The sequence below is a fragment of the Bufo gargarizans genome, chromosome 4, assembly GCF_014858855.1.
Source record: "Bufo gargarizans isolate SCDJY-AF-19 chromosome 4, ASM1485885v1, whole genome shotgun sequence".
In the NCBI taxonomy this organism is placed as follows: Eukaryota; Metazoa; Chordata; class Amphibia; order Anura; family Bufonidae; genus Bufo; species Bufo gargarizans.
Genome location: NC_058083.1, coordinates 366,121,168 through 366,138,245, shown reverse-complemented (window position 1 = coordinate 366,138,245; position 17,078 = coordinate 366,121,168). Strand labels below are relative to the sequence as shown.

At 42.0% G+C, this 17,078-nt stretch overlaps 1 protein-coding gene across 2 annotated transcripts in view; it reads left to right on the top strand.

The window, feature by feature from the left end:
* The window catches only part of SERAC1 (serine active site containing 1), a 284,627-nt gene that overhangs the window by 242,027 nt on the left and 25,522 nt on the right, over positions 1-17,078 (top strand). For both annotated transcript variants that reach the window (XM_044289309.1, XM_044289308.1), the window contains exon 13: positions 2,207-2,307. In XM_044289309.1, coding sequence (XP_044145244.1) covers positions 2,207-2,307 — 101 coding nt within the window. The remainder of the gene's footprint in view (positions 1-2,206; positions 2,308-17,078) is intronic.

Below are 17,078 nucleotides of genomic sequence, written 5' to 3'. Positions count from 1 at the left end.
TAAGAACTCGTAAGACCTTTCCATTTCTTATCCATTTGATCCTTATACTACCTTTAGGGATCCAGATATTAGGGATCATATGGTCCTCCCACCATAGGCCCTTGCGACATCCTCCATAGGCCTAGGGAGGACGACACCTGTGTTGGTTCGCAGCGCTACACAAGCGGCGCAACTATCCAGGGGTTATGTCTGTCTCTTTGTGTGTTTTTTGTTTGTAAGGGGTCTTTTAATCCCTATCTTGGGAGAATAGACATATTAAAAGCTAAGTTTTAAATTGTTACTGCTCCTCTTCTCTACGTATACTTTACTTTCCTGAGCGGTACCCAGGTGAACTGCTCCTGTAGTCAAATATCCTGGGAAGACAGCATATATTTTTTCTACAATTTGTCCGCTGATGATAATCAATATGAAGAAGATAACTAGCGTAGTGTGCACATAAATCCATCAGGGTGACATAAACTTCAGGTGAAAACATAAAAAGACTATCAGCCGCAGAAGACACACTATATTGAAATTGCTTCAGACGGCACCCTATTTTTGTGGGGCTTATTCACTAAACTGCAATATCTCACCTCTCTACAGTTTGATCATTGCATTGTCCATTGGTGAATTATAATACATCACTGCATTGCCTTTGGAGTCTGCACTTTTTATGTTGACATCGGACTTTGGGCATGACATAAATGATTTCTACGTCTTATGTTTTCTATATTTTTATTGTGTCAACGGTACCAGTGAGGACTATTAGAGTGTGTTTTTACATATTTTTATATGTACTTTCTGTTATTTTGATCTTGATTATTATTTCATTTTATCTTTATAATTTTTTGCTTTTATTAAACTTGTATGCAGATCCAGTGCAAGGTGTGCACGCCTATTTTATAACTTTTTCTGTTTAAATAGTTTACATGCCATGTAAATGATGATGCCAAATTATTAATGAGAGTCACATGTAGAAGGAGGTAGCACATTTGACTATGCCTACTATTACATCATGTTCGTAGCACAGCAAGCGCCTGCAGCGGTTTTCTGTTATATTTCCCTACCTGGGAACTTTCACTACCCTCGTCACTTCCTGTTGTGACACAGCACGTTCTGACATTTGGAAGGAGGTGTGTACACCAAAGTGAAGGCGATTACTCCAGCTTCCTGTGTGATGATGCATTTGCACTAATAGTGGGAGGAAATATGGGCATGTGATATGAGATGTACACGCCCTCTCCAGCTTTGCAAAACACAAATGCGTTCCACAGGCAAGAAGACTGTAGTGCGTGCTTCACAAATCAGCAGGAGGGGTTGGTCTTTCGGCTATGTGGAAGCCCGCACCTGTAAGAGCCGCATTCAAGGGGCTAATGAGCCGCTTGTGGCTCGCGAGCCGCAGTTTGCTGACCACTGCCCTAGCCTAAGGGCCAGTTCACACAGAGGGTTTTTGGTGCTGATTTTGTAGTGCTTATGCTTCAAAATCGGCAATTGAACGGGAAGCAGCGTGGTAAAAAGGAACCGTATGCCCTATCTTGGGGCAGAATCGGCACTGAATCTCCCATTGAAATGAATAGGAAGCTACGAAAAAAACTGTTCCATGTAAAGCCATGCGTTTTCTGCAGGGTTTTTTTTTGGTGTAGAACTGCTACAAAAACCTCAAGCAGAAAATTCTACGTTGTGAACACCCATTGGTTAAAAAAAAAGCAGCAAAAAACGCATTTTTTACACTGGAAAAAACATGTGGATTCGTGTTTTTCTAAATCAGTCGTGTAGACAATGGTGAAACCTCCTTTAGGCCCCATGCACACGGCCGTTGTTCACGGCCCGCACCGCGGCCTGGATCCCTCCTGAGAGCAGGAGCGCACGGCGTCACTGGTTGCTATGACGCCGTGCGCTCCCTGCTGCCGACACAGTACAGTAATACACTGGTATAGATCATACCAGTGTATTGCTGTATTGCGGCGGCAGCAGGGAGCGCACGGCGTCATAGCAACCAGTGACGCCGTGCGCTCCTGCTCTCAGGAGGGATCCAGGCCGCGGTTCCACGGCCCGCACACGGCTGTGAACAACGGCCGTGTGCATGGGGCCTTTGGCTAAAGGTAAACTGAATAATCCAAAAAAAAACTTGTTTACGAGTGATGGCATTTGCAGACCAAACCAGTAAAAAGTAAATGTTTGCCTTGATCTGGACATATGTTTTTTACATTTTTTTCTTGCCATTTAGGACTGGCTGGCAGTAGACATACCTGCTTTAAGAATTATTTCTGTGGAATACGACACTCATCTAAGCGACTGGAAAGCAAAATGCCCTGTAGACAATGACAGGTAACTGTGAACTACCCCGATTCACAACTTGATTGTTTTCATAAATCCAAACAAATCCAATTAAAGGGAATCTGTCACATTGTACTTGCCTTGATCTATTTAAAGACAGCTTGTGTGTAGAGGAGGAGGAGCTGGGTTGATTGATATATATTTTTGTGGGAAAATATTCAGCAAAACTTGTATTTTATTCATTTAAATCCAGGCCCTTTTGATGATTAGGAGTCAATTAGGTGGCCCTACTTTGTGACTGACAGCCATCTCTATGTGCACAATACACATATTTGGTATCGCTGCATCTGTAATGACCTATTCTGTAAAAATATCCCATGACCTACTCTGTGAGGTGAACCAAAACAGTAATTTTTTTGTCACCTTGCCTCCCAAAAATAATAATATCAAGTTATCAAACATCATATTTTCACACACTCAAAATGGCACCAATCAAAACGTCAACCTCATCCTGCAAAAAAGGAGCCCTCACACAAGACCATCTCCAGAAAAAATGTAATAAAACATATGGCTTTTAAAAAATGGCAACACGAAAACACATTTATTTGAAAAATGATTTGTTTAAAAGTAGCAATAGTTTAAAAAATGATACATAAAATTGGTATCTCTGTAATCATACTGACCAGCAGAATAAAGTTAACATGTCATTTTTTTACAATGTACAGGTGTAGCAGCGCTAGCAATAATAGTTGAATCGCGTAAGCGCAGAGTGATATCCTGGTTATTTACAACGCGTACACGTAAAAAGAGTGGTGAGAAAATTCTGGGTGCAATTTCAGTTTGTAAACAGCAGATGATGCATGGAACTGCAGTTTCAAACCGTAGTATTTGTACCTAATAAAGTAATGAATGAATGCCCCCCTCCCCTTCCCCGTGACTTCCCTGTGACTTCCCCATCTGAAGCTACTGTACACTTCATTTTATGTGATAATTTAAAAGATTGACAGCGGGCAAGCAGGCACCATGGCGTTACCTTGGGGGGAAGGGGGGGGGGGAATGAGTGGGTACCGTGTTGTTACCTGGGGGCGGATGAACAACCTGCTAGCACTGTTGAATTACCTGCGGAGGGGGTGAGAGGAGATGAGCGGGCACCGTGGCGGAGGAACAAGTGATGAGCACTTCTACTGTGGCAGCCGCTATACAGTTAACTACTCTTCTCCTGCAGATTTGTCCGATGCGGTTCGGGAAGGATCCCATCGGTAACAGCGCAGGAAGAAGTGAGGGCTGACTCTGCAAGGACTGTGGCCCCTGCACGCGGGGCTGTGTACATACAAGCTGGGGACCAGAAGAAGGGGCTGCCCCTGGAGCGACACCGCTGATTATTGGGTTTATCGGTGGCTGTAAGCTAATCCAAGCTAAAAAGCTGGCAGTAAAGAAGGATTGTAGGATACGGCCTACAAGCTCACTGGGTATTGGTGCTCTGCTCCTTTTCGGTGGCAGGAAATGCCAGTGCGGCTCGTAGAGTGGGCGGCTTCCTCTCCCGTAGGCAGTATGGACACATTAATTTATTTGCAAACAGCAGTCACTCTCTCAACAGTAACGTTCAACGGTAGAAAGAAAAAAAGGCAGCACTCACCACTGTAGAAAAAAATCACTTACTTTATTCATTCATGAGTGAAAAAAGCAGGTTTGGAGCATACATGCAGTAAATTGCAGAAGGTGTAGCAGCGACGTGCTGGACTAGCACTTCATCTGGCCACTGACATCAGCACACAACTGTGTGCTGACCTTTATACCTCAAGGTGTCTCATTGCCATGACGACAATGGGTGCTTCCCTGAACAACACATGTTCCTAAAACAATACAAGTAGATGCCTAATGTATCATTGCAGAATCAAATAAACACAAAGAGTTGATCTGTTCTCTAAACCTTTCGAAGAGGGGTCGTATCGTCTTTCCTATATAGAAGGCTTCACACTGGCACTGTATTATATACACCACATAGTTACTCCTGCATTAATAAAGTAAGATACTTTGTAGGACTCACCACCAAAATGCAGAAACTTACTTTGACTATTGTACTTGCAAAAGGAGCAACAACCGCAGCTATAATTACCTACTAGCTTTCTATTGGACAACCAGTTGCCTGCTTTTTAACTTTGGACTTGGCTCCTCACTAACTTGTCCTTTATGGTGTGACAACGCTTAAACGTAATAAGGGGTCTGTTTTCAGTAAGACCCTGCAAACCTTCCTCATTTTTAAGCATATCCCAATTATCCTGTATGACATGCGTAATTAAATCCACCACCGGGCTAAATTTAAACACAAATGCAAATCTCTCTTTGCAATCCTGCGTATCAACTATTTTCCTACATAGTAATTGATCTTGCGTCTGCAGAGCCACCTTCTTGTTGGCTCCATCCACCTCACGCTCGGGGTAACCACTAGCAACCAACCTCTCCTTAAGTTCTAGTGCCTGTCGGGGGTATCCTTCCTGTGTTTTGTTAATCCGCTTTAAGCGAACAAATTGACTATATGGAATGGACTTTTTAACACTGCATGGGTGGAAACTGCCATGATGTAATAGAGAATTGGTAGCTGATGGTTTGCGGAACCCTCTAGTTTGTAATCTTCCATCAAGCGCTGAAATTGACACATCCAATAACTTTAGCGATGTCCCTCCATAATTAAGCGTAAACCTCATATTTATATTGTTAGTATGGTTGAGGTAGGTCAAAAAATCTCGGCACTGCGCCTCTATGCCGGACCATATTATGAACAAAAAAATATGTAAATAGCGCAAAAAAAGAATTAGCAGTAGAAAATATATATTTGTCCTCAAAAACAGCCAGACACAGGTTTGCGAAGGTACAAGACACCGGTGTGCCCATGGCGGTCCCGAGTCTTTGCCTTTACCACTGTTCGTCAAACCTGAAAGTGTTATTAGTGAGGACAAAATTCAGAGCTTCCTCAACAAACTGACCATAGAGTCTGCTTTTGTCTGTACTACTCAATATGCGCGTGATTGCACGTGGGAGCATTTTGAAGGAGGGGTCTGAGTAACCTAGTCCACGTATTTGGACAAAGCCTGAGTCACTGACCCGATGCCCACCACAATGGGATGGCTAGGTGGTCAGGTCAGTGACTTATGTACCTTGAGAACGAAATACCAGGTGGGCTTCCTGGGGTGGGATGGTACTAATTTGTCAATTATGCTACCCGGGAAAAAATCTAATGCTACATACTTGTTGAGGAGCTCCTCTAACTGTGTTAAAATGGATCCCGTTGGGTCACTCCCCAATCTTTCATATACCATGGGATCATCGAGCTGCCTATGTGCTTCCTGTAGGTAGTATTCCCGGGTCATTAAGACTACATTGTTGGCCGGCTTCACTATGACGTCATCCATCTGACTAAGCCGTGACAGAGCGTTTATTTCGCCTGCGCTAATATTGTCATAAGTCCTAGGGTAAATCAAAGCCTTAATATCCCTAAGAACACGCTTGTGGAAGACGTCTAAAGTGCTGATGGGCAGCATAGGGGGGCAAAAAGTGGACCTTATTCCACCTTTGAATCTATCAGGTTTAGTGGACACCCCTCCCTCCTGCAAATCCAACCCTGTGAGTATTTCCAAACATGCTTACCTCCATTGCGTCAAATTCACTGGAAATATTGAACCCCAGCTGATGAATGTTAGCCAGTATTTCGCCCTGCCTATTGGGTGGTTGCACAGAGGGCACATCCCCAAACATTTTTTTAAGATATAATTTGTGGACGGATTTGTACAAATCAATTTCAAATTGTACCAAGTCAAAGCTCTCCACAAGACTGTATCCCAGCCCTCGATTAAGGACTGTGATACAGTCTGGGGAGAGCTCTTGGTCTGTCAAGTTGATAACAATCTTGTCCTTAATGCCCGAGGGGTCGATAGAGGTAGAGTTGATTGCCTCCAAGAGACCTCCAAGAGACCTGATGTTGCCAGAGAGATAATTTTCTGACTTCTCTTAGTGCCTCAGGCTCTCCCTCACCTGGTCTTGCATCTAAAGGGCCACTCTTCTGTCCTTGATTCTCCGGGTCTACTACAGAAACGCTAGAGTCCGAATCTGTAGTCCAGAAGTCTCCCCTCATTTTGCATTGGGGGCGTCTCTTGCGCTGCTTACATTTATTCCATTCAAATATTTTGCTAGTTTCATAGTCACATTTATCACGTATAAACTTGTGTTTTTTCCTTTCTTTTATCTCTGCTTGGATGAGGACTAGCTTTATGTTTAGCTTCTTTTCAAAATTCAAGTACTGAGTCTCCAGTACTAAAGTCTTTTCTTTAAAGGGCTTCTGTCACCCCACAACAGTCATTTATTTTATTTTTTTGGGCTAGTTACATTCATTATAGCGCGATATATGAGAATATAATGTTGTCATTTACTTTCATGCGACCGTTTCTTGAGAAAACGAAGTTTTATAATATGCAAATCCGGTCTCTACCAGCAAGTAGGGCGTCTACTTGCTGGTAGCCGCCGCAGAAAACCGCCCCCTCGTCGTGTTGATTGACAGGGCCAGCCGTGATCTCCTCCTCCGGCCGGCCCTGTCAGTATTTCAAAAATCGCGCGCCTCTGTTTATTCGGCGCAGGCGCTCTGAGATGAGGAGGCTCGTCTCCTCAGAACTCCCTCAGTGCGCCTGCGCCGATGACGTCTTCTCTTTCGGTGATGTCATCGGCGCAGGCGCACTGAGGGAGTTCTGAGGAGACGAGCCTCCTCATCTCAGAGCGCCTGCGCCGAATGAACAGAGGCGCGCGATTTTTGAAATAGTGACAGGGCCGGCCGGAGGAGGAGATCACGCTGGCCCTGTCAATCAACACGACGAGGGGGCGGTTTTCTGCGGCGGCTACCAGCAAGTAGACGCCCCCCTACTTGCTGGTAGAGACCGGATTTGCATATTATAAAACTTTGTTTTCTCAAGAAACAGCCGCATGAAAGTAAGTGACAACATTATATTCTCATATATCGCGCTATAATGAATGTAACTAGCCCCTCCCCCCCAAAAAAAAATGACTGTTGTGTGGTGACAGAAGCCCTTTAATTCCTCTTTCCTTTTTCCAACTCCTCCTTTATAGATTTATATTCAACCTCATCTCTATCAAGGAGAAACCAGCGTGCAGATCTTTCCATTGTTTTACGAATGCCTCATCACTTTCATACTGCATCAATTATTTGAACACCCTCAGGCCACGTGGAACTCTCTCAACAGTAACTAACTAAGTATTTAAGTATTTTAATTTTTAATTTTTTAATTTTTGTTTATTGTTTTTCCTTTTAATACAATAAAATGTCATTGGAAACAAGAAAAAAAAATGGGACTGTGCTTTATACAGGTGAAACTCCAAAAATTTGAATATTGTGCAAAGTTCATTTATTTCATTAATGCAACTTAAAAGGTGAAACTAACATATAAGATAGACTCATTACATGCAAAGCGAGATATTTCAAGCCTTTTTTTATTATAATTTGGATGATTATGGCTTACAGCTTATGAAACCCCAAAGTCACGTACAGTATGAAGCATACAGTACATTTCCCGTACACAACATCTAATTCCAGCATTCCCTAAGGTCACCAATGGTCCTGAGTGAATCTATAAAAGGGAACCATATCATTATCATATTGCCATCACAAAGAGTATATCACACAACCTAAAATAAAAGTCAAAAGAAAATTATATCTATCACTCCATCTATCTATCTATATATTATATAAATTGAGATAGTATGAGAAATTGGCAGTTTAGCCCAGAGCCAGGACCTAATACATACTGCACATTGCTTGACTACCTATTGATTTGCCTATTCTATCCGATCATACTGTTGTTGGGACACTAGATTTTAATAGACAGATACCTAATATCTTGACAGACAGAAAGTAGCGCATCTTTGGGCAGAACATGCAATGTTGATCCTGCTCCATTCCCAGTGACTAGGGATGTCCCGATACCATTTCTTTTAGACCGAGTACGAGTACCGATACTTTTATTTAAGTACTCACCGATACCAATTACCGATACCAATTAAATAAATAACACATTTATTTTGTGACCACTGACCAACCAAAAGTCCAAAAAACAGCCCCCAGCCTCTCATCAGCACCCCCAGCCTCTCATCAGCACCCCCAGCCTCTCATCAGCACCCCCAGCCTCTCCCTCTTATCAGCCCCCTCTGGTAACTCAACCCACCCCCCCAGTATTAGTGGCCACAGGGTCCCCTCCCCCCCCATCATTGGTGGCAGTGGGCAGTGCGCCCCCTCCCTCCCTCCCCAGTATTAATCATTGGTGGCAATGGCCACAGGGTCCCCCTCCTCCTCCCCCCCATCATTGGTGGCAGTGGGCAGTTCCAATCAGAGTCCCAGCAGTGTAATGCTGGGGCTCCGATCGGTTACCATGGCAGCCAGGACGCTACAGATGCCTAGCTGCCATGGTATGTCAGTGAGCAGCATTATACTCACGTGCGCGGTGGCCGCTGGGCGCTCCTTCTGTCTGTGCGGCGCATTGCTAATGCTTATAGCTCACATGCGCCGTGGCCGCCGGGCACTCCTTCTTCTGTCTGTGCGGCGCATTGCTAATGCTTATAGCATTAGCAATGCGCCGCACAGACCTATGAGAAGAAGGAGCGCACGGCGGCCATGGCGCACGTGAGTATAATGCTGCTCACTAACATACAATGATTAATACTGTGGAGGGGGGCGCACTGCCCACTGCCACCAATGCAGAGACTGAAGAACATTACCGGCACCCGACCTCTGAGAGGACGCTGCGATCCGCACAATTAACCCCTCAGGTGCCACACCTGAGGGTTAATTGCGCGGATCACAGCGTCCTCTCAGAGGTCGGGTGCCGGTAATGCGAGTCACAGAATTCCTTCCCCCACGCCAACAGGTATCGTCAGTGGTATCGGGGACATTTGCAAGTACTCTGCAAATGTCCAGTATCTGTCCCGATACCGATAATGGTATCGGTATCGGGACATCCCTACCAGTGACTGACCAGCTGTCAATGGCAAGAGAATACAGAAGCTTTCCTTCCAGCCTGAAAGGGGTAAATAATAAAAAAAATATAATAATAAAAATAAGTATGCACTCCTCCTTTTTTTTGCATATAGAACTATGGATTTATTGTACATATACCATATAATATAAAAATACTGATAAAAATACACATACAAGTAAAATAGGACTGAATATTAAAAAAAATTGGAAATAAAAAATATATTGCAAAATCCATGTGTGAGAGTCTGCATTTAATAATTCATACTTCATAGAAATGTATTATATAGTCCAATTGTCTAGCAGCCTTATATAGCTTATTATAATAGACTTGTATGTATAGTTCCAAAATAGGTGTGATAGACAGACTGGCACACTATATATCTGGAGTCGAGTAAAGAGCAGACTGGGTGGATATATTGTAAATTAGTTTATTGTAAGAGAACAGAGGAAAAAAAGTTTTTTCGAAAAGTTAAAAAAAAGATATATATATATATATATATATATATATATACATATATAATATAAGTATGGCAGCACCAACCAAAAAAAGGAGAGGTGGGTGCTAGCTCAAAAGGAAAAGCTTACCCAAATATATAATGGAAAAATAGAGCAGCACTCCAAAATTGCAGTAAAAAAATGTGATATTTTTAGTCACCCATTGGTGACGCAACGTTTCGGCTCCAACATGAAGCCTTTCTCAAGCAATATGAACATTCCAAAGTGAATATATATACATATATATATATATATATATACACTCACCTAAAGAATTATTAGGAACACCTGTTCTATTTCTCATTAATGCGATTATCTAGTCACCCAATCACATGGCAGTTGCTTCAATGCATGTAGGGTTGTGGTCCTGGTCAAGACAATCTCCTGAACTCCAAACTGAATGTCAGAATGGGAAAGAAAGGTGATTTAAACAATTTTGAGCGTGGCATGGGTGTTGGTGCCAGACGGGCCGGTCTGAGTATTTCACAATCTGCTCAGTTACTGGGATTTTCACGCACAACCATTTCTAGGGTTTACAAAGAATGGTGTGAAAAGGAAAAAACATCCAGTATGGGGCAGTCCTGTGGGCGAAAATGTCTTGTTGATGCTAGAGGTCAGAGGAGAATGGGCCGACTGATTCAAGCTGATAAAAGAGCAACGTTGACTGAAATAACCACTGGTTACAACCGAGGTATGCAGCAAAGCATTTGTGAAGCCACAACACGCACAACCTTGAGGCAGATGGGCTACAACAGCAGAAGACCCCACCGGGTACCACTCATCTCCACTAGAAATAGGAAAAAGAGGCTACAATTTGCACAAGCTCACCAAAATTGGACTGTTGAAGACTGGAAAAATGTTGCCTGGTCTGATGAGTCTCGATTTCTGTTGAGACATTCAAATGGTAGAGTCTGAATTTGGTGTAAACAGAATGAGAACATGTATCCATCATGTCTTGTTACCACTGTGCAGGCTGGTGGTGGTGGTGTAATGGTGTGGGGGATGTTTTCTGGGCACACTTTAGGCCCCTTAGTGCCAATTGGCCATTGTTTAAATGCCACGGGCTACCTGAGCATTCTTTCTGACCATGTCCATCCCTTCATGACCACCATGTACCTATCCTCTGATGGCTACTTCCAGCACGATAATGCACCATGTCATAAAGCTCGAATCATTTCAAATTGGTTTCTTGAACATGACAATGAGTTCAATGTACTAAAATGGCCCCCACAGTCACCAGATCTCAACCCAATAGAGCATCTTTGGGATGTGGTGGAACAGGAGCTTCGTGCCCTGGATGTGCATCTCTCAAATCTCCATCAACTGCAAGATGCCATCCTATCAATATGGGCCAACATTTCTAAAGAATGCTATCAGAACCTTGTTGAATCAATGCCATGTAGAATTAAGGCAGTTCTGAAGGCAAAAGGGGGTTCATTAGTATGGTGTTCCTAATAATTCTTTAAGTGAGTGTGTATATATATATATATATATATATATGTATATATATATAGTGAGAGGAAGTGACATCATCACATCAAAAGTGTTTTCAGAAAAAAACTGCTTTAACCCATGCTGGCATGTGCAGCAATATAAATACATCAAAATATTACAATTTATCAAGAAAGCGTGTGTAACAAATTCATAGTACAATACAAAAAAACTATGTTGTAAATATCAATACATGATTAGTATAGAATCAATGTGTACATAAATTGTTATAAAATTACTCCCAACATTAAATGGTTAAGAACAGTTATTCCAATTCATCTGTCCGTGGGACAAGGCAGGAACACATGATGGTGGGCGTAAGTGAAAACAAATGCCAAGGCAACTTACACAACCCCATTACAGATCGACCGCTATGCATGGCGTCCCCGATCCACCAGTGCGCATGCTCCAGGCGGCGCCGCATATTAGTATCACATAACAGCGTCATAACAACCATGCACATGCGCAGTATTCAATATTCCTCAACAATCGCCATCTTGGAAAAGGTAAAGCACAGGCGAAGTACAACTGCAACACAGCGTCCCTACCTGTGCAAAATACCATGCAAACCATGGCGAAACCATACTGTTCACACATAAAGCACATTGTTGCTTATAGGATCATCTGTGCCCAACCAGGTTACCATCAGGCACCAACTGTTGAATCACATACAGGGAACCACGTGTGGGAGGAGCTGAGCCACCAGCAATTCCACACATTGTTAACCCTGTTGATCCCGCAACATTATGAGGGATATCCTCGTATCTTGACACTCATACGGAATCTGAACAACCGTATCATCGCAAGTAAAAAAATGCATGTAAAAAAGACGTATCATCGCAAGTAAAAAAAAACGCATGTAAAAAAGACGCCTAATAAATAAATCCGGGGTTGAAGTTGCGTTGATTGTGCATCACATCGTCCATCAATCATGTTGTCCCTGGTCATTCACCACCACAATCTATTATATAAAGATGAACAAAAAAGGAAGAGAGAAAAAAGAGAAATGATTACTATAAATATATCCTCTATATATTATAATATAGTAGTTACATTACAACCTAACCACAGGATAAAGACATAAACAAACATATAGTTGGATCGGGCAAGCTAACTTCCAGATGCCTATCCTAAATATATCCACCATATAAAAATATATCCACCATATTTCTTTTTTCTTTAATAATGAAACCCTATTACCCCCCCCCCCCCCTTCCTGGGCATTAGTACATAATCTATAAGCCAGCATTTGAGATCTCTTTCTTTATGATTGAGATCCGCAAAATGTTTGGAAACAGGCAAATCCAATCTTTTTTGTCGAATACTTAATCGATGGTTATTCATTCTAGATTTAAAACCCATAGAAGTTTCCCCGACATATAAGATATTACACGAACAAGATAATACATATATCACATGATCCGAAATGCATGTCAGGTGGAAACTAATAGAATAATTCACACCTGTAGATAGATGAATAAATGTGGTAGATTTGCACATACAGGGAGTGCAGAATTATTAGGCAAGTTGTATTTTTGAGGATTAATTTTATTATTGAACAACAACCATGTTCTCAATGAACCCAAAAAAACTCATTAATATCAAAGCTGAATATTTTTGGAAGTAGTTTTTGGTTTGTTTTTAGTTTTAGCTATTTTAGGGGGATATCTGTGTGTGCAGGTGACTATTACTGTGCATAATTATTAGGCAACTTATCAAAAAACAAATATATACCCATTTCAATTATTTATTTTTACCAGTGAAACCAATATAACATCTCAACATTCACAAATATACATTTCTGACATTCAAAAAAAAAAAAAATCTGTGACCAATATAGCCACCTTTCTTTGCAAGGACACTCAAAAGCCTGCCATCCATGGATTCTGTCAGTGTTTTGATCTGTTCACCATCAACATTGCGTGCAGCAGCAACCACAGCCTCCCAGACACTGTTCAGAGAGGTGTACTGTTTTCCCTCCTTGCAAATCTCACATTTGATGATGGACCACAGGTTCTCAATGGGGTTCAGATCAGGTGAACAAGGAGGCCATGTCATTAGATTTTCTTCTTTTATACCCTTTCTTGCCAGCCACGCTGTGGAGTACTTGGACGCGTGTGATGGAGCATTGTCCTGCATGAAAATCATGTTTTTCTTGAAGGATGCAGACTTCTTCCTGTACCACTGCTTGAAGAAGGTGTCTTCCAGAAACTGGCAGTAGGACTGGGAGTTGAGCTTGACTCCATCCTCAACCCGAAAAGGCCCCACAAGCTCATCTTTGATGATACCAGCCCAAACCAGTACTCCACCTCCACCTTGCTGGTGTCTGAGTCGGACTGGAGCTCTCTGCCCTTTACCAATCCAGCCACGGGCCCATCCATCTGGCCCATCAAGACTCACTCTCATTTCTTCAGTCCATAAAACCTTAGAAAAATCAGTCTTGAGATATTTCTTGGCCCAGTCTTGACGTTTCAGCTTGTGTGTCTTGTTCAGTGGTGGTCGTCTTTCAGCCTTTCTTACCTTGGCCATGTCTCTGAGTATTGCACACCTTGTGCTTTTGGGCACTCCAGTAATGTTGCAGCTCTGAAATATGGCCAAACTGGTGGCAAGTGGCATCTTGGCAGCTGCACGCTTGACTTTTCTCAGTTCATGGGCAGTTATTTTGCGCCTTGGTTTTTCCACACGCTTCTTGCGACCCTGTTGACTATTTTGAATGAAACGCTTGATTGTTCGATGATCACGCTTCAGAAGCTTTGCAATTTTAAGAGTGCTGCATCCCTCTGCAAGATATCTCACTATTTTTGACTTTTCTGAGCCTGTCAAGTCCTTCTTTTGACCCATTTTGCCAAGGAAAGGAAGTTGCCTAATAATTATGCACACCTGATATAGGGTGTTGATGTCATTAGACCACACCCCTTCTCATTACAGAGATGCACATCACCTAATATGCTTAATTGATAGTAGGCTTTCGAGCCTATACAGCTTGGGGTAAGACAACATGCATAGAGAGGATGATGTGGTCAAAATACTCATTTGCCTAATAATTCTGCACTCCCTGTATACCTACAATTGACACAGCCTAGACAGGGAAAACATCCCAATCCAGCCCGTGTCAAAGTAGACTGTCTCAGTGCTTTTTTAGTTCCGACATCAGCCCTAACTAGCTGATCCATCAAACTCATGGATCTCCTATAGGAAAACAATGGTGGACAGTTAAATTCCGGTACATCCTTAATGGACCCAGCTAAAGTGGGCCAATGTCGTCTGATAATATGACTAATATTATTACTCACCTTTGTATAGGTGGATACAAAGGGGATTCTAGATGTGCATTTTACTGTTGGATTGGACAGGATTTTCTTCCTGTCCAATTTAATCACTGCGTTAAGATGTTCATTCAATAATTTATATGGATATCCACGATTTCAGAATTTCCGTATCATGTTATCCATAGTTTGTTGGGATTCCGCATCGTCAGAGACAATTCTCTTGATGTGAAGCATCTGTGAATATGGAAGAGAGCGTATCATTTTCCTAGGATGACAACTGCTGTACAGAAGTGCAGTATTCTTATCTGTAGGCTTGGTGTACAACTGTGTGTGGAAAATTCCATCCACAATTGACACCTTAGTGTCCAAAAATTGCATTTCAATGGTAGACTATACCAGTGTAAATTGCAACGATGTATAAACACCATTAAGAAACCTATGGAAATCCATGAGTTGATCCTGACTACCTGTGCAAATGGGGAACACGTCATCTATGTATCTCCACCACCTCAGTATATACTTGAAGTGGCTAGATAGATAGATGATGTCCTCCTCAAACACACGCATGTATATATTAGCGTAAGTGGGGGCCATATTAGACCCCATAGCCACACCCCGCTTTTGGATGTAAAAAGTATCCTGAAATAAGAAGTAATTATGTTCCAATAAAATAGTAAGCAAACTTAGAATGAAGTCCACAGCCACATCAGTCAGTGTGGAGGTGGACAGCATTCTCCTAACCGCATCAATCCCCATACAATGTTCAATTGAGGTATACAAAGAAACCACATCAAATGATGCTAAAATTACATTTTGAAAATCAGAAATACCCACCTGATTCAATCTAACAAGAAAATCACTGGTGTCACAAATATAAGAGGTACCACCAATAGCAAAACATGGTAATATTTTGTCAAGAAATGTAGCCGGATGACTAAAAATTGAAACTATTGGTCGCCTAAGAAGTGGGTTGATCAGTGTCTTGTGGATCTTTGGTAGTACGTATAATACAGGGTTTACCTTTTCCAAGATGGCAATTGTTGAGGAATATTGAATACTGCGCATGGTTGTTATGACTCTGTTATGTGATACTAATATGATGCGCCGCCTGGAGCATGCGCACTGGAGGATCGGGGACGCCGTGCATAGCGGTCGATCTGTAATGGGGTTGTGTAAGTTTTCACTTATGCCCACCATCGTGTGTTCCTGCCTTTTCCCACGCACAGATGAATTGGAATAACAGTTTTTAACCATTTAATGTTGGGAGTAATTTTATAACACTTTATGTACACATTGATTCTATACTAATCATGTATTGATATTTACAACATAGTTTTTTTGTATTGTACTATGAATTTATTACACATGCTTTCTTGATTGTAATATTTTGATGTATTTATATTGCTGCCAGCATGGGTTAAAGCAGTTTTTTTCTGAAAACACTTTTGATGTGATGATATCACTTCCTCTCACTATATGTATATATATATATATATATATATATATATATGTTCACATTGCTTGAGAAAGGCTTCATGTTGGAGCCGAAATGTTGCATCACCAATGGGTGAATAAAAATATCACTTTTTTACCGCAATTTTGGAGTGCTGCTCTATTTTTCCTATATATATATATATATATATATATATATATATATATAAACACTTGTGATGGTACAATATTCGAGATCTGCCTTCCTAGGGTTAAAAGAATAAAAGTCTCAGTTCATCAGTAATGCAATTGCCCTTAGGTAGCCCCTTGGTTGGTTGACAGTCAATATAGCCTGTGCATATACGGATGTTTGGTTGTGGGTTGATTCTTAATATAATTAATATGGTTAATAGTTCCCTGAACAGGCAGGGATAATCCACTGTGTAATTAGAGCAGTGGGTTTCTTATGTATCCATAGGGGTATTGACGGTGGCCTTACATAGAATGGCTGTTTATAGTAAACTGAACTGATTTAAATCAAGTGGTAGAGATGGCAAAAAAACTTGTAAGCAGGCAGGTAATGTGTAGGTAGCTCCGGTTGCATCCCACACAGAGACAATACTCTGCCTGCAATACTCAGGCCGGGTTCTCCGCTCCCGATCTGCGTGCGGAGTGCGTGCGGCGAACTCTGGGTCCCACGTGGAGTTGGCGTCCCACGTGGTCTGAGATCGCTTGATTGTGCAGGTCTGCTGTGCGGGATATGCGGGCTGTGTGATTATGGGGAAACGCTTCCTATTGGTGACCGGTGTCCTGTGTTAGCGGGTCTTTCACCAGAAAAAGGTAAAAGAAAAAGGTGAAAGACCCGCTAACATAGGACACCGGTCACCAATAGAAAGCTCGTTCCCACAATCACACCAGCCCTCATATCCCCGACAGCAGTCCTGCACAAAAAATTTATATTGTATTACAAAAACAATTGATGTCATTTTAGTTGCATTTGGTTCTTTAAAAGTCCTTGTAAGATTTCATTCTGAACACAATTACAAATGTACACTAAATTCCCTAAAACCCTTTACAGCATTGGGGGTTGAATAATTTTGAAC